The 22,935-nt window shown below is 38.1% G+C and overlaps 1 protein-coding gene across 1 annotated transcript; it reads left to right on the top strand.

Moving 5' to 3' along the window:
• The first annotated feature begins 12,427 nt into the window (after positions 1–12,427).
• Positions 12,428–22,007, top strand: LOC117289327 (uncharacterized protein C20orf85-like). The gene is made up of 3 exons (XM_033770403.1): positions 12,428–12,637; positions 15,719–15,800; positions 20,745–22,007. Exons 1-3 carry the CDS (start codon positions 12,570–12,572, stop codon positions 21,000–21,002), a joined length of 408 nt encoding a protein of 135 aa, XP_033626294.1. The 5' UTR covers positions 12,428–12,569; the 3' UTR covers positions 21,003–22,007.
• The last annotated feature ends 928 nt before the right edge of the window (positions 22,008–22,935 follow it).

Below are 22,935 nucleotides of genomic sequence, written 5' to 3'. Positions count from 1 at the left end.
GTTTTGCAATTGTATGATAAAACCAGACTATATGATATTCATACAAATATGTACAAAAAACAAGTGATGTTAAAATATTTACTTTGAGTCTGACAAGCACCTTTTCAATTATATTGAGTAATACAATTATGTGGGCCTTACATGAAATGAGAAAACAATTCTTGATATAAAATATATCAGGATGTTGTTCACCAAAATTTAAAACAAAAACAGTTTGCATGCAATTAAACTCCACCATGGTCTACCATCTTGTTTAAAAAAAATATTCTGGGCGAATGAACAATTTGAGCAATAAGCCTTGCTGTCTGTGGTCGTGTGCACGACCTTCCCCCTAAACTTCTAGCCCTGGTAACCTTGTGTACATGTAGGCCCACACATGTTTGTAAAACATCAATTCTTTAAGATGAATACTTCATGGTATACTAAAGAACACACTTTCAATATTCTTGTTTACCAACCAACCTAATATGCAATGCTTGGAATTACATAGGTAGGACCCTAACTGAACAACTGCAGGCCTACTGTATTCCAAATTATTTAACACTACACTGCATAACATACTAGATGTACTAACAATACACTGGGTACATTCTAGCTTGGCCTACATACTGTACATGCAGGGCCTACACATGTATTGTACACTAACAACAGATATTCTGACAAAGAGCAGGTTTGTATTGTGTACAGTCCTGGACATGGACTGAAAGACATGAAAGAAGCCATACCTTAGTAACTGTAAAGCTGAAAGGAAATATAGTCTGGCCCCCCTTCTTAGTAAACTGTGTATCAGCATAACGAAAGGAATAGTCTGGCCCCCTTCTTAGTAAACTGCGTATCAGCATAACGAAAGGAAATATAGTCTGGCCCCCTTCTTAGTAAACTGTGTATCAGCATAACGAAAGGAAATATAGTCTGGCCCCCTTCTTAGTAAACTGTGTATCAGCATAACTTTACTAAGGAATGCACTAAGGGAATAAGACACATTGATTGTAAAGGCTCATGGCATACATTATCCAAGTGTACAGCAAGGCAGACAAATTAAGACATGGCATACTGTTTTGGCGGATACTTCGACAAGCCGTGACCAGAATATTTTTCCTCCTCCAAGCATTGTCCAAGTAATGATTTATTATAACACTGTGTTTTGGTCTGGGCAGTTTCCTCTACCGTCTCACCCGGCTGGCTACCTCGAGCATACTTTCATTATAATGTATTCCATAGTTAAAATAAACCCTCCGGTTAAGGTCTAGACGCGAATGAAAAGCGCTTCCTTTCGGGCATATGTTGATGTTTAAAACAACAACAAAAAACACTGTGTGCCTCATTCTCAGGCCTGAAATGATTCAACAGCTATTGAATATTCATGAGATAATGGATTAACACATTGGATATGATCCCCCCCCCCCCACCCTTCTTAGCCGAGTCTGGTTGGAAAGATTTTTGCATAAGTGATGACGGCTCAACAAAGTTAGAAGGCGTTCATAGTTGTTTCCCCTCACGCGTCTTGAAGACGAGGAGGGAATTTGTTCCACTGCAACTGCTTCCCTGATCAAAACAATAGTTTTTAGAACTGAAAGTGATCTCATTTCAAGAAGGCCTTGAACTACAAGGTGATCACGGCCCTTGTTGCCCCCTGGTTTTGGCACTTAAGTGCCCCTTAAATTTGTTTCCCACAAGTAGACTTTAAGATTTCCCAATGGAAGTGCCCTTTTGCGAATAGAAAATGGCCTCGCCCTCTCAACTATGAAATTCGAGGCCTGGGTTAATACACATTGTAGAAGACACTAAAAGGTAAAATTTTAGTTTACTAATCCGAGACAACTTAAAGCTATAATACAACTCAAACAAAATAGGCAAACTTACAAGATGTCACCAAATTGTCATTCAGTGTTTTTCGGTTATCATGCAATAATGTTAAAAACAACCCTTCATCTTGAGTATTTTCCCAATGTCGTACACCTTGAACACTCAAATTGTCATTCAGTGTTTTTTAGCTATCATGTAATAATAATGGAATAAATATGTGCTTGGTCGGTTTTAAACACTCTGTTTAACACCGGTTGCAGTCTAGATATATGATAATTACCCGAGCCTCCAGCTCGGGTAATTATCAGCATCCAGACTGCAATCGGTTTTAAACAGGAATGGAATGAATAAGCACAGGAGCAAGCTCGCGTGTCACGCCCATGTTTAAACACTTCTGGCTGTGGTTATATCACCCGTTTAAACACCCCCACATGATGTCCTCTCAACCCATCAAAATGGAGAAACTGTCCCAGGTATTTATGAATAAAGGACGAAACATTGGTGTAGATCGAACCTTTAAATCTATTCAAACAATGCTATTATTAATTAAGAACGTCATCAAATCATTAGGGCTTACTAGCATGTAATTTAAGTCTGGGTTGTCATAATCTATCTTTCGCTCAGTCCACACAGAGATTAGCACGTCCACAAACAATTACATTCTCAAAACCGACTTTAAAAAAAAGTCTTCTCCATAAACAAGCTCCTGTCCTACTTCCATATTTTTTTTTCAATCTTGATTTAAAATCTAGGCCACGCCAATTGATTGATAATTAATGTGCTTGCACAAGCGTTCATGCAGCCACAGTGTAACGCTTTATAATCAATTTGTTAAAAGGTAGGCCTATGCTGTAATGATCCATTAAATTTTTACGGTGAATGACTTTATTTTTTTAAGGGTCTTTATAAAACTTGGGTTTTGGAACCCTTTGGATGTTTCAATCCTAAAAAAATGTGTAAATTTGTATCATCCAGTAAAACTACCCATGAAAACTTAGGCGATATATTTAAAAGTAAATTAGACGATATCATCTTTTGATCATATTGTTTGCTTGAGACCTAAAGACTGCCTTCGTAAGCTACATGTATACACTTTTTAAAATCTGTTTTCCATGTTCGATTTAACTGCTATTATCAAATTGATGATAGGTGCTTTCCATTTCCAAAAAAACTTCACTAAGTATTGCCATATCACTGCAATTTACCCGAAGATAATATCAACATTTTTGGAATCGTTTTTAGGCTTACCTGGACTCCCCCGCTTGTTTTGCAAACAAAGAGTCTTTCATATTAAAGTGATGAGCTAAAATGGCAAGGCAAGCGTCTGACACACTCTATTGTGTTTTTCATTTTGATAATGTATCTGGGCAGGCTTGGTCAATGTCAACCATTATGAAATGAGAGCACATTGTTTGATGGTCGTCACATAAAATATGAACAATCTTCTCATTCTTTTCACATTGAGCACATTTCGCAAATTATATTCTCCATAAACTTAATTATTGTGTACCCACGTTGTCTTGGCAACCACAAGGTGAAACCTGTTCAGAATTTCTCATTGACGGATCAGCCATCACAATAATGAAATTTAAGGCGATCCGTGTGTGCGTAGCCCAAGTTACTAGGCATTTTTAGCTTACACAGCTAGCACAACGATTGGGCACTTACCAAGGGAAGGATGGTGATCACTAAGTGCTGAATTAAGTGGTAAGCAGAGCCATGAAATTGGGCCCAGGGGTCAATGTCAATTCCATAGATCTGTCAAGCAGCAAATTTCCTCTGCTAAGCAAAAAAATAATGGGGCACCAGCCACAACAATGTTTAAAGCTTTAATTGAAAATTTGGCAAGTAACACTGTTCTGTGCTTGTTTTTTTTTTGTGCTTACTTACAGGCTTTATGAAATTGAGCCCTGATGTGACCAAGTTCTTAACCATTTTGAGAGTGCTGCTAGCGCACCAGTCTGAATGCCGATGAAGTACACAGGTCAAGAACAATGTTCATCACCTCTACTTCTCAGAACTACTCTTTGTTTCTTAGACATTATAAATCCATTCATACAGCAGTGCAACCTGAAATGTTTTACCCTACTTTCAAGTATTGTTGTTTACCATGCAAACGCTTCTTCCACTTTGCTTGTTGTTGATTTTGTCCGATTTTTTTTGCTTTCTATATGTCTTTCCCTCCTCTATTCCGATATTGCTTCCTCTGCCCACACATCATCTTCCTGACCAGCTCTTTCTTAAAGCATTAATCTCGGCATCGCACACATGGATTTCCTCCAAGACAAATGTGACTTTGCCGAGACAGTTCGCTTCCATCTTAACATTCTGCCCCGCAAATGTCAAAGATATCGCAGCATGAATCCACAGAAGGGAAGTCATGATCCTGTTGCTGGTTTGGATGTCCGTATTCTCATCCCACCCCCCCCCCCCCCCCCCCCCCCCGAAAAAAAACACACCATATAATCAACATCTTCAGTATGATTTGTTTCTTTCTCTCTGAAGCTTCATGCACAAAACCAAGCAATCTTCTTGCAAAGTTCACATAAAACAGATTTGGTACGGGCGCAGACCCCTTTTTCAGCTTTAACAAGTCGGGCTTCATCAAAGTGCATCAACATCCAAATCATACGTCAATGCTAAGCCAATATTTGAAGACATTAAAAGAAGTTACATGTAACTCTCTGAGGTACTTGTTATTGTATGTTAACACTCATAATGCTGTATTTATTTTTCATGTACATGAGCTTGCCTGCTTGTTGTCTTCACAAGAATTTGTGTGAAAACTTTGTGAAACATTAGCCAACCGCTTGTTTTGTTGATAACAATAATGTACCTGTAGGCCTACATCAAGGAAATCTTGTTGCTGTTTTAACTTACTCAAATGGTTATTTTTTCTTTGGTTAGGATTTTGTGTACATGTCTCAGTTTTTCAAGAAGTTGTTTATAATGTAAAGCGCCTTGAGGTTGGATCAGTGTGAGGCTCTCTTTGGTTACTAAATGACCATGTGAATAGTTCAGTGGTTGGCACATATTGGGGTTTCCCCCCCCAAAAAAAAACCACAACCACATATTTTAAACCCTACATGTATGTAATGCCATTTCTTTCTGCAATTTCTTATGGTCGAATTGCTTCAAAGGTATTATGCCACTAAGGTACATACTGTACCATGTGTATACTACACATCAATTCTAAGCATTTTATGATAAAGCAGGCATACATGTACATGTATACAATATTCCACATCTTTTGTATAATTTGACCTCCCAAAATGGCCGCCACAGTGGCGGTGTGTGAGAGGGCTGTTATAGCTTTAAAGTTTTATTTCTGTCGCGTAGAATAAGTGTTAATTTTTAGGGGAATACTTCTTGCAATGATGTTCTAGCTTACCTTCACAGTGGGCAGTATGATGCAGTAGGAACACTGTCAAAGAAACAACAAGAGTAGAGACGTCATAAATACATGATATAACCTCAAAATGTCAAATTCACTCAGAACTTAGATTTAAATGTTTTTAAGGCAGTGGACACTATTGGTAATTACTCAAAATAATTAATAGCATAAAACCTTACTTGGTAACGAGTAGTGGGGAGCTGTTGATAGTATAAAACAATGTGAGAAACGGCTCCATCTGAAGTAACATAGTTTTTTAGAAAGAAATAATTGTCCACAAATTTGATTTAGAGAAGTAAGAATTAGATTTTGAGGTCTTGAAATCAAGCATCTGAAAGCACACAACTTCATGTGACAAGGGTGTTTTTTCTTTCTCCCTCACAACTTCGACGACCAATTGAGCTCAAATTTCCACAGGTTTGTTATTTCATATGCATGTTGAGACTACACCAAGTGAGAAGACTGATCTTTGACAATTACCAATAGTGTCCACTGTCCCTAATTTGATTTTGAAAAAAATTATTCACCCAAAGCACTTGTATCTGAGAAACAATTCATATATGAATGGGATTTTTGCATGAACCGTTTTATCTTCTTCAGATGTTTAAGGGTCGGTTTACGCTCATGAATGCTGCGGCCAGAGATGCGGTTGGTACCCTACTGTCACCTCATTAAATGTGGATGGATCTGACATTCTTGATGAAAACATTGACAATTTGTTACTCTGCACGTAGACAATATTACCGCAGCTAAAACTTTCACAGGCGATCTTTATTGTATCTGTATTGGCAACTTCGCCTTTAAAATCAACAGTTAATCTTGACAAAAAAACCAATCCATACTATCATTATAGAAATCTGAAAGCTTCTAATGTAAGTTTTCACGCCTCGTACATTTTACATACACAATGAAATATAAACCGTTATTATGAGTACATGTATGTTCTTCCCTATTCACAAGGCAAGGAAGTCACGTTCTGCTGGTCCAAATCGGTTAACGCCCATGCTTAGGGTTACCAAAATAATGTGTGCAGAGACCGCTATAAAGTGTCTGGGTCTAATGTTCGCTACACACTGAAAAAAATAATGCGCAAGCACTGATGGAGATGGTCCCTGATGAAAGTTCGTCATGCAGGATTTCTTTTGGGGGAAAAAAAAAAAAACTTTGGCTGTTTACCGACTGGAAAGTATGATCTATTGAAACCTAACCAGGAATCAAATCTTTGTGGCATTCTTTGACAAAGAATAAAGTTCAACAGGTGGAAAACACAATCAAGTCATAGAAAGGAGCAAAAGTAGGTTACTTAAAACGACCTCACATATTTCGGTAGTAAACAGATATTGTGTATACAAATTGTGCCTGCAGGAAGCACGGGATATGTTTACAAATGTTTGTGGTTACAGAGTGTCTTGTTTATGGACAGGATTGTCAAGATCAGGATTAGGGATTCGAACCCACAACACTAACGCCAGAGCTTGAGTTCAGGACACGCAACACATTATAGGCCTGCTGGGCACAATAGTATGCAACTTCCAGAAGAACAATATGGGACAGAAACAAAGATGGAAAGTATTGTTTTAAACCCTGGAATAAACTGAAAATTAACCATCTGAGAACCAAAGAAGCAGTGATATGACTTAATGAAAAACCAAAACATTTCAGTTTTATTTTACATCAATCACATCCATCAATAATAAAAAAAAATTGTTTACTTAAACTTTAAATTTATTATTTTGTAACCAAAAAATGATCCGTTATTTTTACAAAAAAATACATTTAATCCTACAAGGTAAAAGTTAAGGCCGAGTTATAGTCGGTCGCGCGAGGGTCGGGCGTCGGAAATCTGGACGCGCGATCATAAAAAGACACGGTTTTTAGGCCTCAGTCTTAGGATTGCGCGCAAGATTTCCGTCGCGCGACCATCGCGCGACCAACTATAAACCGGCCTTTACACTAAATGGTGTAAAACTAAATGTTGAAGACAATTTAATTATAGTAAACAAGTCTACATAAAGTAACTTCAAAGTAACATAACACTACAAATTATTTATTAGTTGAAGGTGTACAGTGATTATTAACACAGAATTATTATCATTATTTTTTTTTTCCAGGTGGCCAGCAGTTGGTCGTAAACTTGGGTGTGATTCCCAGATATTGAGGGTGTAGGTTTCTCACTTGCATCCCAAACAAAGACATTGAAAAAATGCGAAGACGCCCCGACGACGTATGGCTAAAAAGCTCAGTTAGTAGAGCGTTTGCACATTAAACTGGAGATCTTTGGTTCAAATCCTGCTCCAGTAAATTTTGAAAAGTTAAAACAGAGTATGTTGGAGAAGAGCCGTTTCATCCAAGGAACTAAGACTCATCACAGATTTGAAGACAGTACCCTGTTTTGAAAAGAGCGACTCAACATATTAGACCCTAAAAACGCGAATGGCAGTCGCTAGGCACACAAGGCCTGAAAGCCACTTCAAGGTGATGGCTACAATTTTTTTTTTTTTTCAGAGGCTGTTGCCACCTACTCCTAGGGCTGAAACAGGGTTACCCCTTTTACAGTCCACACAGATGTGGCTTGGGTATAAAAACCATCCCATTCTCATTTATGGCCCATTCTTCTCACTTAATCGTCACAATGGTGCGCTACATTGTTTTTGTTAACGATCCCTAATGCTTAACATCCTGCTACTGGTACATTTACGAGGGCATCATTACAGTCTGTGTAAGGAGTTCCTACAAAGACCATTCTTTGTACTATGATTATTAAAACAATGCAAACTCTGCTGGCCATCCGAGTGAATTGTCAATAAGAAGTTTGAAGAAAGAAAAAAGTCGACAAAAGAAGTGAGAGCTCTGCCAACTTGTGGTGATGCCTGCTTCAGTAGCTCAAGTTCATGTTTGTGTGAAAATTTTGCCTGAATGAGGTCTAAATACTATTATTGTTAATATTATTATTAGTATTATTATTAAGTTTACCAATAATCCTTGATAGACCTGAACACTATTCACCATACACCCAGAATGGCCGATAAGGTTGATTTTTATTTTAAACACAATCTTGTTTGGAAAAGAAATCTGAAAAGTTACACAAACTAGCAATGTCTTGTTCGAGATACATCCTATGTTAACATTAGAATCATTTTAAAATGTCAATAGGATACATGTGAGCTTTACTTTGACCTTTTCAGTTGGGGGAAGTAGGTCAATTCTTGTTATGAATAAGTTTGGTCCAGATACCTTCCTTCCCCACTGGAAAGTCCAAACAAAAATCAAGGGCATAAATTCTTCGGTAGATGACCTCTACATGTATGTCGTTGATGTGCTTGTTTTCTTAACAAGATGCTGAAGATCTACAGAGATACAAGTTCCATTCTTCGGGGATTTTAAAAAGTCGTCAGAGAGCGCTGGGGCTGTCCAGTTAAGTCCTAATGATGTCACTTAATTGCATGGCCGAAAAGCAAACAACGAAGTGCTGGGTAGACTTGCCTCCAAAACAAACCTGAAGACTTCCTTGGGTTTAGAATGACGTCAATGAACATGGCAGTCGCATTTTTAACATCCAATCTCTGCCGCCACACTTCCAAAGAACTGTCCAATATGAAAGGCTGTGATTCAAAAAATAAACAAACGCATAAATAATCTTGATTCAATAACGAAGGCAATGTTAAAATTGGAGAAAACTAATAGTAGAAAGATAGTAAAACAATCTAAGAAGAAGAACACACTGCAAAACTCAAGTCTAAGGAACAGCAGTCATACAAAGCATAGCCGATTATGAATGAAGTAAGTTTGCCAAAATGAATCTTCAGCCAAAAGCTCCCGAACTTATTAAAACTACATGTAGAATATTCGCTTGGTTTTATGCTATAATTATTTTGAATAATGACCAATAGTGTCCACTGCCTTCAAGTACATTTACTGGTACACGTAGTTACTCAAAATAATTATTAGCATAAAACCTTGCTTGGTAACGAGTAATGGGGAGCTGTTGATAGTACTATAGTAACGGCTCTCTCTGAAGTAACCTAGTTTTCGAGCAGAGAGGAGTAATTTTCCACGAATTTGATTTCGAGACCTCAGATTTAGAATTTGATGCCTCAAAATAAAGCACCAGAAAGCACACAACTTCGTGTGACAAGGGTGTTTTTTCTTTCATTATTATCTTGCAACTTCACTGACCGATTGAGCTCAAATTTTCACAGGTTAGTTACTTCATGCATATGTTGAGATACAGCAAGTGAGAAGACTGGTCTTAGTCTTTTTTTCGTGAACAGGAAGAGTTGACATAAGGTCAAGGAAAAAAACAAATGAGTATTTTTTACATCAGCCAACACCTTTCAAATAATAAGGCGTGCTGGGATCGAGGAAATAAAATTGAACAACCCTAGGTAGGGCACATAGGCTACAGCCAAGCTAAACAGTGCCACCTCTACATTTGTGGGTTATTTTCATCTCTGTAACTTTCTCCCTATGGAATGGACAGTTTTAATCTAAAACATTCAATGTGAATTTTGATAGTACTTACCATTCATATCTTCAAATTTTGGGTTGATTTTCATTTGTTTACCCTCGGCAGCTCCTACTGAGTTTATTCATGTATGTATCCAACAGTGATGATGCTTACAGTCTAGGCGATCATGTTTTTTGACAGTGCGATAAGGAGAATTTAAGGCAGTCCCAGTCCTAGCTAAAAACTTAAGGCAGTCCTGGCCCGGCTAAAAACTTGCAATTTTATTTCTCATCAAACAAAAGTTCTCATCAAGTAAAGTGCATTTTAAAGCACCAAAGGATATGTCACTCGGTTACGAGGCTGACAAAGAATAAAGTTTAAAGCGGCTTATTAAATAATGTTAGTTCAGCATGTAGTTTTTGAGAAAGAGGTAATTTCTCACTAAAGTAATAATGCAAAAAATAGTTAATGGCCTGACGTTTCGACCCTAGCAGAGTCTTTCTCGAAGGTAATAAAAGACTTTTAGCTAGAAGTCTTTAATTCCTACCTGAAAGCACACAAATTCGTCCAACAAGGGTGTTTTTTCTCTCATCATTTTCTCGCATCTTTGATGACCAAGACCAATTTAGCTCAACTTTCAGCTTGTTACTTTTATGCTGATGTTGGGATACACCACGTGAGAAGACTGGTCTTTGACAATTACCAATAGTGTACCTTCCCTTTAATACAAGTATGATGATAAGCAGGCCTGTGTGAATATGCAGTGGACGATTTCCCTTGTATATATAGTAGAGTAAAATGCTTTTCAAAAACCATCATTTTCTACTTAATATTACCATTCAGTTGCAAAATAAACTTTGTTCAGTCAAAATATTTTGCATTATGAGGATTAACTCGTGCATTCCTTTGTAGCTGGTACGCATGAAAGGAATTCCCATGAAAGTACCATCATCAATAAATTAAAACAGGCTGGGGCAAACTCACAAAATGACAACCCATTTGAAATCTAAGTGAGATGGCCTTTCAAAAAACTATTGCAAGTGACAACTTCCTTGAGCTGTCCAGACGCATTTTTTTTCTCTCTAGTATGTTCCTTTTTTTGCGGATTACCTTTTTTGGATAGATTTAGAAGAACAAAAAAGCAATATTGAAAAGCACTCAACAGTGGGGAATTCAACGTACAGAAAAAATGTTATTCGGCCGTGTGTGTGCGCTAAATATTTATCCTACGGGTGTTTGCTGCGCTTGCAAAAAGTCTACCTTGAAGTTAACTGGTACGCTATGCGTAGCTGCGCTGGTCCAGGTTGTTGTGGGCTTGTTTTGCAAATAAACCGTTTGCTTTTTTTTAGTAATACATAGATTGAGTAAGCACGATGAAAACAATGATGAGTAATCATGTTAAACTGCACGGTCTTTCAAACCGAATCTTGAATAGCTCCAGCAGACATTTCTGAAACTGTAAAAGTTACTAAAAAAATGAGCATTTGAGTTGTGACCGCCTTTCAAATTCAGCTAACCTTACTGCGTTAAGGGTATTTTAGAATGACATTTTAATAACCTAGGCCCTAAATAAAAACCTGAACTTGACATCTGCTGCTTTCCACTTTAGCAGATTTATACAAATTTAAACGATCAAAACAGTATATCTTGGCTTCTTGCTCGGTTCAGTTACAACATATTTGCCGTTTTTGTTGCCAGTCAGCACTCACCAATAATACTAAAGCATATGAAAGACTCAGTGTGTCGGTCCATCCTCGGCACAACCACGTCGAGAAGAGAATCCACCACCGACGGGCACCGAGACTTACTCGGCAGACTGGCCAGGCCTCTCCCGTCCCTATAGCTGGCCCGACATAGCCAAATCGTTAAAGATCCAAACACTCATTTACGTTTCCTTTTCTGCGGGCTGGAGTTGCTTCCGCCAGGTAGCGACAAAAACAGCGCCATGTTGGTTTGTGAAAACTTTCCAGGGTTTTTACGAGCTCCGGTTAGAACATAGAGGATTGCAAAAACGGCAACATCCGATGTGTTGAGTGTGAGGCAGGCAAAAGGAAAAATTTACTGTACCGACTTGTGCAGAACGAAACCTTCCACTGTGGGCCGACGATGAAGGGCCCCTTGCCCATGCACGTTCAACGTGAGTCACATAAAATCAACGGTGCACATAAAAAGGCTCACTTGTCTTCCAATCCTAACGTTCAATGCCAGACTTTTCTCTTAAAAAGAACTCCCATTCTCACTGAATTAGAGTCTGACATGTCGTGGGACAGCTGTCAAGTACGCTGATCCTTTCGGTTTAGCACCAAAACCACAAAGTGTGGTGGTTTTCGAGGTGATATTTTTTCCTTTCTGCAGCACAGAACATAGGGGTCGTATGCATGTAATCCGTCAATGGCGAACGAAAAAAAATCCTCCAGACTGTACTGGACGGATCACGGCCATTTTAGCAGACAGGTAGGTTAGCTTCCTGTCTGGTATATAACCGCAGAGGGGATTGGTGGCTAGTTTAAAATAAACAATACGCAGGGAAAAGCTGTAAAATCTACGTAAACAAATCAGTTTAATTTTCTTTTTTAAGCTTCTGTTATTTCCATTTTGGAATGATGAATCTTAAGGAATTATATATCTGGGTTATTTATCGCACTTCCGTCCCTCTAATAATACCTGTCTCCTACCCGTAATGCACTCGTCGAATCAATCAATTAATTAACATGCATGCAGCTGCTGGCAGCAGGTACGGTAGGGGGCGTCTTGTTCCCATGACTACATGTTTGCTGCACGTTTGTTGTGGCCCATTCCTGTTGGAAAGTTCCTGATCGTCAGTTAAAACTATTCCTTGTGCTTAACGTTGATTAATGCCGGTTTCAGCAAGATTTCCTCTACTTACTTTTTAAGAAAGCAATCAATAAAGAACGAGTCATAATGGCAGAAAGGCCGGCAGTAGGAAACGCCGTGGCTGGTCTCAATTTTGTAGCAAATGACCAGATTTGGTAAGTTAAAAGTTGAAACAAAATTGACTGCACCTGACTGACAGGCAAAGTGTGTTACTATTACTATTATAAACTGTACGGCCATGTATACTTCCATAGTTCATTCATATGTCATCTTTACTTGTTCAATTCTTCAGTAATCAGTTGAGTTTGAATTGCCAATGTAAACCTTTGTCCGGTAAACTGGGCCGTTATTTTGTTTTTATTAAGGTTAAATAGAAAAAAAGAGGCATAATAAAGGGTACCGGTCAACTCGGTCCCAAGTCAACTCGGGGAAAAGTTTCCGTATGGCGCCACCACTTTTTCATTCAAAATAAAATAATATAGTATATAATTTACTAGCCCACCTTGTTGAGCTGTTAATGGCTCTGCTTTTAACATCGGTCTCATCACTGTCACCATTACAGCCCACCTTCGATACATGTCTTAAACGCTAAGTTTTCAAAGACGCAAAATGCGAGGTAGTTTGATTGCAAATTTCTCCCATTTAAAAAAGGGACCGAGTTGACTTGGGACCGAGTTGACTTGGGACCGAGTTGACTTGGGACCGAGTTGACTTGGGACCGAGTTGACTTGGGACCGAGTTGACTTGGGACCGAGTTGACTGGGACCGAGTTGACTCATAAGCATAATAAATAATGGGTACACCAATCTTCCAATATTTCCTTCATAGATAACAATAAACATACTGTAAAATTAAAAGAGGTCAACACCTTCTCCCACCAAATATTGTTGTATTTACCTGGTGGAGTCTTCAAGGGAACCAGACAACATGAAAATGGTAAATACTACAATATCATGCTCGTTTTGGCCAATTTGATTCCAACCAACTCATACTCGAATCAACTTCGACAATCAATTTGACATTCTTGAGTTGGTTGGAGTACGAGTAGTTGCGATAACCCTCCCTGTGACAGCGAGAGGAGGGATATGTTATCGTTATCGCAACTAAAGTACAAGATGGTCGGAAAACGTGGTCTGATGGTCAGAGTATACAATGGTAGAGTACAAAATGTATGAGTACGGGTTTTCAGAGTATGGTTTAGTTTAGCCCCATAAATCGGTCCAATCCACTCAGTATCCTTGGCTCCAGCACGTCTGATACCAAAATCTTTTGCTTCCTTTAAAAACCATCTGCAACGATCTGCATCATGAAACTTACCGATCTATTGCTTCAGAAGTTGCAGATAGCCCTACACTTGGAACTGTTAAAATAGGTATCACAGGTTTTGAGTAAAAATTAAATGAATTTTGAAAGAGAAGCAGTTATAGTAAAGTATCTTGCTCAAGGACACAAGTGTCACGACCGGGATTCGAACCCACACTTCGGTGAATCAGCACCAGAACTTGAATTCGACGCTCTAAACCACTCGGCCATGACACTCTATAGTCTCGTAGAGGCAACAGAAGCAATTGCCTCTGTTACCCTTGGTGCCCCATGCCCTTTAGAAAGGAGAAGGATAAGGTATCCATCCATAAGAACATTGCCAGTTCACAGAGACCATTGCCTTGTTGCCCCCTCAAACTTTCCGATGAACTTCCTGATATGGTTTCGATGAATGAAAGCGCCCTTTTATCATGATTAGTAGCAGGTCTTGAAAGTGGCCGACTGCTTTAAAACTCTGCCATCCGAAACCAGGATATGTAATACATAATGAGGATTAAGCATATCAGTTCCCATTCTGCTGTGCATGAGATGTACAGGCAGCTGCAAAACTCAACTCCTACCCCAACGGAGACCATAGTGACAACAAGCTTCTCTTGCACCAAAACACTTCTTCACATCAGTAAAACTAAATCACGCGAGGTAGATCATGCCTTTCAAGCCGCTGCTCCCCGGCTCTGGAATTCCCTTCCCCGTACCATCCGGGAAGCCAACACACCCTGGAACGGTTCAAAAATATGCTCAAAACCCATTTATTTGTTTAATCTGGCCATTTTTGTTTTTGCTTGGACTTTTTTTTGTATCTTTGTCTTTGCATTGTTTTTTTCTTTGTAAATTGTAAAGCGCTCTGTTCTTTGTGGGGCGCTATATAAATGCTTTCATTATTTTTATTATTTTTATAAAACACTTGAAGCTCAGCAATAGTCACTGTGCCAATGTCCCCCCCAAGAAAAACGTGGAAAAAGAGTTGTCTGTAGTTCTCACGCTTCCATACTGTTATCCATTGCTCAAATAAAATAAACTGGTCAGGAATTTCACCCTAGAAATTTCTAGTTACAAAATCAGCCGTGTCTGGGCGTGTGGCATTGAAGGGAAAGCGTGTTCATTTTAATTACGTTGTTACATTCAACCTGACACAAGAGTCTACGAAAGTGCACTCAGAAGATGGTAAAATACTTAGCATTATTATGTGAAAAACTTCAATTTGAAGTTGTCGGCAGCAAAAGTCAAGACGCCCTGGCTCTGTAACGAACTCATCAAAATGTTATAACATCACGACCATTGCTTTTTTGCTTAAAAATAATGTCAAGTAATAGCCTAAATCACAAGGGAAATTTATTGAGTAAATTTTCAAACAGTTTTAATGGCTTAGAAACATTGACTTGAGCAGGATTTGAATCTCCCACCCCGAATTAACGTGCTTGCGTTCTACTAACTCAGCTATCTACAACTAAAGTGGCAACCTCCCTATTTTAAAATAATGCTGGAAAGTTTCAAGCAATACTTTTGTGTGTTATTTTGGGGTGTATTTTTAAGCAAAACTACATGTACTTGAATGACCATGTTTGTCCTAAACCATGCCAAAAGAGTTGGTACAAAAACGACCAGTGCTACCTTACTGGTATAAAAAAAATTCTGTCTGTCATGATACGGTGTTTCAAAGTTATACAAAATCAGAGGCCTTTTTTCATTTTGTTAGCAGTTTTGGTTTACGAATGTTTACATTATTATAAATAGTTTGTCAGATTCAAGGCACTGGCAACTAGTTTGCAGAATCAATCATTTTGAATAACAATATTAAAACAGTATTCGTACAGATAAATGTGAACAACAAATTCCTCAAAGCCCCTGCACAGTTTCATCGATCTATTTTGTTAAATGTATTTTTTTATTTTTGTTTCCCATCTCGTTTGTAGGAAGGATCACATTAAGTATGAAATAGATGCTTCCCGCAGGTGGCCACATGACTGGGGTTTCTTGAGAACAAGTTATAAAGACGTAAGTATTATATGAAGCTTGCTCTTTGAGGCATGTCCAGAGCTTGAATTTAACATTGACCACTGGCCAGGGAGGCCACTGATTTTAGCCCTGGACCAGTAAATTTAAGGCTGGACAGGACCAGTGGTCTTGGGTTTTTCAATTGCACAATAATACCCCCTGTGTGATATCTTAAGCAAAAAGAAATGATTCATAATTAATGTTGACTTTGAGGTTCGTCAGGTGGTTATCTTTAAATTTTCTTGAAAATCAGAGTAAATAATACCTATACAACAAATAAATCTCCACTTTAAAGTTTTTGTGTAAATAAAAACAGTTTACATGTACAATATACGCCTCTCTTAATACTTATGCATGACGTCATAATTCTTACCCAAAATGAGGCTATGGGCGCACTTCCCCCATCACTTGCAGTGGCTGCGCCCATCGCCTCGTTTTGGGTAAGCATTGTGATGCACCTCATGCATAATATTAAGAGAGGCGTATAAAGCTCTTTCTCGCTTAGATTTTGGTCGTGTAAAATTTACTCTGGTCAGGTAAAAAGTTAGAAATCCTGTATTTGCCCTGATGTCTTAAACTCAACCAAGGCACCCTCTGGTATTCTTTGAACATTTTAAATACAAAGTCACATTTACCTGGTGGAAGTTGGGGTCATTTGCCAGGTACTTTTAAGATTTAAGTTTAACAAGTTTGTTTTAAAACTAATCAGCTCTTCTGGCCAGTTTTAAAACTACCCAAACTTTTATCTTTTTACATACTTACATTACCTCAAAGTGAAAACGTTTCTCAAAGTGCTTTAAAAATGCTTTATGAAATGCTTTATACTAAGCTGTTGTTGGCCTCTATTTAAAAGTTGTATTATTGCCATTAAATTTGTTAGTGATTATCAAACATAGGTAGATTATGCAACTGAGCACTGAAAATTAATCAAGAACATGGATATTAAAGGCAGTGGACATTATTGGTAATTACTCAAAATAATTATTAGCATAAAAACTTACTTTGTAATGAGTAATGGGGAGCTGTTGGTAGTATAAACCATTGTGATAAACGGCTCACTCTGAAGTTTCGTAGAGAGAAGCCATTTTCCGCGACTTTGATTTTGAGACCTCAGAATTCCATTTTGATGTCCCGAAATCAAGCATCTGAAAACACACAACTTCGTGTGACAAGGGAGTTTTTTCATTCATTATTATCTCGCAACTTCGACGACCAATTGAGCTCAAATTTTCACAGGTTTGTTATTTTATGCATTATATGTTGAGACACACCAAGTGAGAAGACTGGTCTTTGACAATTACCAACAGTGTCTAATGTATTTAACAACACCAGGAACTGACCATGAGTCTTATAAATCTACTTGTAAATATGAACCGTCAATAAAACTTGCTTGAATTTGATCACAATGCCACCTGCTCAATACAATAAAATAAAGAACACTTTCAAAGTCTGGATAGAGTTCACTAATTGTTCTGGGTGCCTGGGATCTAGGGTGACAGCAAGGTACTTTAGATTCTGATTGGTCCGTCGACTTTGTATATTAAGCACGTGTTTCCATTGACAACTTCAAACTGTAGAAGGGATTACACTTCCACATCCGAAGGTTGTGAAGTCCATTACTGCCGGCCTTTTTCAAGCGGACAGAATGAATGACCATCAGAAGTGGACAGTGAGAAAACGTGACTAAAGCCTAAGAGAGCGAACGTGAGCTCCCTTGGCGACAAGGTTACCCAATAACAAAGACGCTTGTAAATTCATAATCCATACAAATATGAAGAGAGAAAAAATGATAAATATCTTATGAACTGGGATGGGGAAACAATACTAAATTGACCATGGTGATTTGTTTAGTCTAGACATGTAGATGATTGGTACTATCACTGTGATATTCAGCGGGATCAGTAGGCAGGTGGTAAGTCGCAGAGTGTCTGTCCGGGTTTTTGTTTTTAAACACGTGTCCTAGCGCTGCGCTGTCGACACACACCCGAGTTAAAGTAAAAGGCAGCTAAATGAGGGGCATTAAAAGACATTACCTCACCGCTAATGACCATTGAGGCTTTTCGTATCTCGATGAAACCAGACAGTTAATCAACACAATTAAAACCGGCCTGAACTTTCCACAATCAAAATGTGTCTGAAAGAAACCTGGTAGCAGATGTTCTGCGCAATCAACCTGTAATTTATTTATTTTTCTTTTAAAGGCAGTGGAAACTATTGGTAATTACAACACAAAAAATTATTAGCATAAAACCTTACTTGGTAAGGTGACGGGGAGCTGTTGATAGTATAAAAGAATTGTGAGAAACGGCTTCCTCTGAAGTAATATAGTTCTTGAGAAAGAAGTAATCTTTCACGAATTTGATTTTGAGACCTCAGAATTCGATTTTGGGGTCTTGAAATCAAGCATCTGAAAGCACACAATTTCGTGTGACAAGGGTGTTTTTTCTCTGTTATTATCTCGCAACTTCGAAGACCAATCGAGCTCAAATTTGAGGTTTGTTATTTTATGCATATGTTGAGATACACCAAGTGTGAAGACTGGTCTTTTGACAGTTACCAACAGTGTCCAGTGCCTTTAATTAAATGTTTATCTTAGACTCGTGATCAGTGACTGTTTTGTTGGCCGTCCTCCCCTTTTTTCTTAGTTCATTGACACTGATCGGCTTCTACGTCACCCTCCCTGATGCGTGCTTTGAATATAAATGAAATTGTTCACAAGGAAAGGTCAAAATATTGAAAGATCGAAGTAGGTTACAACTCTAAAAAACAATTACACATGCAATAATTTATTTTTATTACCACATTTTATTACCTACTTACCCAACAATTATTTTCTTTCCATTTTCTCCCTCCACCACACGCAATCAAAAAGTATCGTTCCGAAATTCGAAGCACCGCCTCATTTACTTTTTAAAGTTAAAACGACACCCCTGTTACCATAACAGCATATACCTACATGTACACGTACTTTCTATACTGTTCTCCAAACATTTACACTGGGGCTCTAAATAGTGCCATTCCATTCAGACCACATGGCTTTAGTTAACAGACAGTAGAATTGCGAATAAATCAGAACTTAAAGAAAGCAGCAAAGAAAAAATGTATAGATTCAGACACAAGTTAACTGCATTTCAATTTGACAAGCACTTAGTACAATATGCTTTTACAAAGATAAAACAAAAACAAAAATGTGTGTATCATCAAAACTAGATCAGGTCTTTCAAATGCAGACCAATATAACCATCTCAAACAGTCATTAATTTTCGATTTCACCCAAACACAAAATTATTTTCCCTTCAACCCGTCAGTATGTGAAGATCCAGACCCCCAGACTTGAGTCAGACACTGTTTACTCGTTTAGCTAAACAAACAATGAAATCTAACCCATTTATCAACAGCTCTGAACATTGCTCGATTTCAGTCGTCCCCCTGAAAAAATGGAGCCTGAAATAGTGCTGCAATGCAACGGAAGAATGTCAGTTATTCAAAGTTCAAGTTCAAAAGAGAATAAGGGTTTCCTGTGACATCTGGCACTTTTTGTTTGAACAGGGAAGACACATATTTTCTGCATCAAATTTACCAGATTTTTTTGATTATTATTATTATTATTTGAAAGTCAGGCAGACCTGAAATTTCACTTGGCTCTTGCGATTTAGTCTTCCAGCTTGAAATCGTTCTCAAATCTCAGAGACATTCTCAGGCCCTGAACTTCATATTCTTGAAGGGGATTGGAAATATTATCGTGAATTTTTTTCTGGGAAACAGAGCATTTCTTTGAATCAAAGGCAAATGTTCATTGGATCTTTTATAAAGGGTACATTGGCTAGCGCCAACACACCCAAGTCCTGTCTTGTGGGTTTATGTAAAGCCAGCATTGTTATTATTGCACTTGCTACTTTTAAACAACAAAAAGTGGCCAAAGATCTTATAAGTTAAACCTTATTTTTAGGCTGAAAAATATGGTGCAACAAAACTTTGTCGCATATTTCAGAATAACTGTTTACATGCAGTTAAGCCTCGAAGCTTTATGAATTCAAGTCTAATTTGAATGACTGTATTATTCATCTGAAAACAAAGTGTCTGCTGATATTAACAAGAGAGCTTGGTAATGTTGATCAGACATGCTGATCGTGGCTTCTTGTCTTCAAATGTTAGACAAGGCTTGTCATACAGACTCATTAGTGTAAAATTTCATAATTATGAGAACATTTATATAACCAATGCTGGTCGGTGAGTTACAAAAAAAGTTATTGTTACATGTATGTAACAGACTGCATATCTCAATGGTGGGCCAATGGCATCATACTTATGGGTGCCCAGATGACGTCTTACTGCCTTCCCAACAATACAAGGTTGTGGAGGACACTGCTAAAAGATGCCATCATTCAAAAACAGTGTACATGGGATCCCATTAGATCCCAAGAGTCTAAAAAACATTTAAGAGTACAAGCAAGAATTCCATGGTCTATGTTAATGATTACAAAGTATGCATATTTCAAACTTGTGCTTGCATTGCACAACAGAACCTTTTGCCAAAAAAGGGTGGTGAGGGAACAAGTTTTGCTTTACCAATAAAAACTGCATGTTGGCGAGTGTGTGGCGTAGATATGGCATTTTACCAAAAATGTGTCATTTGAAACTGTTGAAAAATCTGCAAATTTTTACAGTGCATTGGACCAAGTTAACTTTGTTTTTAGAGTATTTGACAAACTTATTCACTAACCCAAAACAAACTGGATACCAACAGACAAAAGTACATCGCACTGTATTTTTCAGCTTCTGTTCAACAAGATTGATCTAAACATTTGCTGTTAACAGCGTCGTTGGATTAATACAAATAAATCGTGATTCAAGATTTTGTTTCTTGCGGGGGGTACTGTCAAGGGAAATCACATAGTGAAAGAGTACAACATCATAAATCAAACTTTTTGTTTTGTTTCTCAGCTGGTAAAGGATGACTTCCAAAAGAGAGAGGTGAAGAAGATTGAGCTACCCCCACCCCTGACGCTGCCACCCATCACACCTATCTCAAGATACATCAAGGTCCTACCCTCACCGAAGCCGTACCCTCAGACTTCAAGCTCTCAAGTAGGCTGGAGGTCAGCACATAACCTGCACAAACTAGAAATATATGGGTCATATGCCAGACCTAAAGGTGGACTCGTGAAGCAGTTGAATTGGCCAGCAGAGGGGATCGAGTAAACTCAGAAACCCTTAGTGAGGGATAAGTGAGCGGCAGATGTCAACATTTCGAAATACTCTTTTTCATGGCGTTCCGGGAATGGTCTTGACTCAAGGGAAGGAGGTATGCATGGTGGTGAACTTGGTTAGAGTGCATCTCGACAAGGAGATCAAGTGATGTGTGATAACCAAGACGAAGACAAACCCAATATAGCGGATGGTGACATAAAAGAGGGAGCACGAGGCGACAGAGAAACTAATGTTAAGCACCCATAAAATTATGGTAACACTCTGCTTAATCTTGTGTGACGGTTAGTCAACCCTATAATGCTTGGACTAAAGGATCAACAATGGAATTTCATTCCAGTATTGCCGAATTTCATTTCTTTCAAAGTTGTATCATCTTTATAAAGAAGTTATAAAAAGTTATATAAAAAGTTATCATTTCTGGGTCGTTTATACATAACAATAATCTTTGTGGAACATAATAAACAAAACAAATCCTTTGTTCAACCCCAAAAATCATTTAACGTTATTATTTTTTTTCAACTAAATTTGTGTAACTTGCACCAAACACATGCTGAAGATCGGGTCTCTTTTTTCCCCCCATTTTTTTAAAAGTCTTTGTTTACAACTTTCCTTGAAAAGTATGCTTTTAATACAGAATAGCTGAAAGGATGATGAACTGGTGTCCAACAAAATGAAAAAATAACTATCCTTCAAACTGGTGGGATCAATCCACTTTTTGTTAAGTCCCATCCTCCACAAAGACAGACGTGCGTGTATGTTGTTACACAGAACATGCACCGACACAAATGTACCTGCGTCATCACAACATTTTCACCTGTTAGAAGCAGTAAGGGCACTTAACACTGAAGACCTTTGTGTAAAGCGAGATTACTTTTTGTTCAAAGCAGCATTGTATGCGTGGGTTGGGAGAAAAAACTGCGATCATCAAACTGTCAAATAAAAAAAATAACAGTTCATTCTCGTTAAATGTAGGTTTCTTGGCTAGAGAATTGTACAGGTACATTGGGCTCTACTATCCAGGGGTCGATTTCACAAAGAGTTAGGACTCGTCTTATCTCCAGTTAGTACGAGTAACTCGTCCTATTACTTGTCCTAACTTAGGATTAATCTTAAGGTCTGCATGCTACAGTGCAGGGTTGGGACTCGTCCTAAGTCTTTAAGAATAGTCTCAAGTTAGGAAGAGTTTTGTGAAATTTTGCGTGTCATCCTTCAAACTGTGAAGGAGGGACCGTCCTTCATGAATTTCAGCCCCAGGAATTGGTGGCAACTTGCTTTGGGACGACATGTGATGTTTGGTGACATCTCATTCATAAAATAAATAAAATATTATAAACAAATCTTATCCACAACACCCTACGAGTATACAGAATAGTGGGATTTCTGAGCTAAAATTTTAGAGCATCAACAACTAAAAGTGACCCATGACCCTGAAAGTTGTATTTCCTTTTATTATTTTTCATTTTTTTGACAGCACTTTCAAATCTTCATTGAGATTCCCAACTGATCATTGTTTTATTTGTAAAAAATTAGTTAATGGCCTGATGATTTGACCTTAGAAGAGTCAGAAAGACTCTACGAGGGTCAAAAATTTAGGGCCATTAACTATTTTTGGCATTTATACCATAGGTCCTTTCGGTTAGTAGTTTAGATTGTGTCACTGAATATAAGCAGTGAAGCTGTACCCCAGTGCTTGGGATGTCTGAACATCGTTTGATTTGCAACTCTGAATAAACCTTAACACTTATGTGGGGGGTGACTCAAAACGCATGAGAAAAATGGCATGGAATATTTTTTTTGGCAGTGTGCCAGTCCATGTGGTATTCCAATGACTTTTAAAGTGACACATTAATAACGCATAGCACTTCATCAAAAACAACAGACAAGATAATAACCTACAACCTGTAGCTTTTTGTAAGAAAATATT

This window comes from Asterias rubens, chromosome 4 (genome assembly GCF_902459465.1).
Source record: "Asterias rubens chromosome 4, eAstRub1.3, whole genome shotgun sequence".
NCBI classification, from domain to species: Eukaryota; Metazoa; Echinodermata; class Asteroidea; order Forcipulatida; family Asteriidae; genus Asterias; species Asterias rubens.
The sequence above is the reverse complement of the archived record's forward strand: the minus strand, read 5'-3'. Positions and strand labels throughout refer to the sequence as shown.

What these genes read in the sequence shown, in the direction of transcription:
- LOC117289327 (XM_033770403.1), top strand. Translation starts at nt 12,570, where the DNA reads ATGGCAGAAAGGCCGGCAGTAGGAAACGCCGTGGCTGGTCTCAATTTT. An exon ending in GTAGCAAATGACCAGATTTG is followed by an intron (nt 12,638 to 15,718) that starts GTAAGTTAAAAG and finishes TCTCGTTTGTAG; the next exon opens with GAAGGATCACATTAAGTATG. An exon ending in TGAGAACAAGTTATAAAGAC is followed by an intron (nt 15,801 to 20,744) that starts GTAAGTATTATA and finishes TTTGTTTCTCAG; the next exon opens with CTGGTAAAGGATGACTTCCA.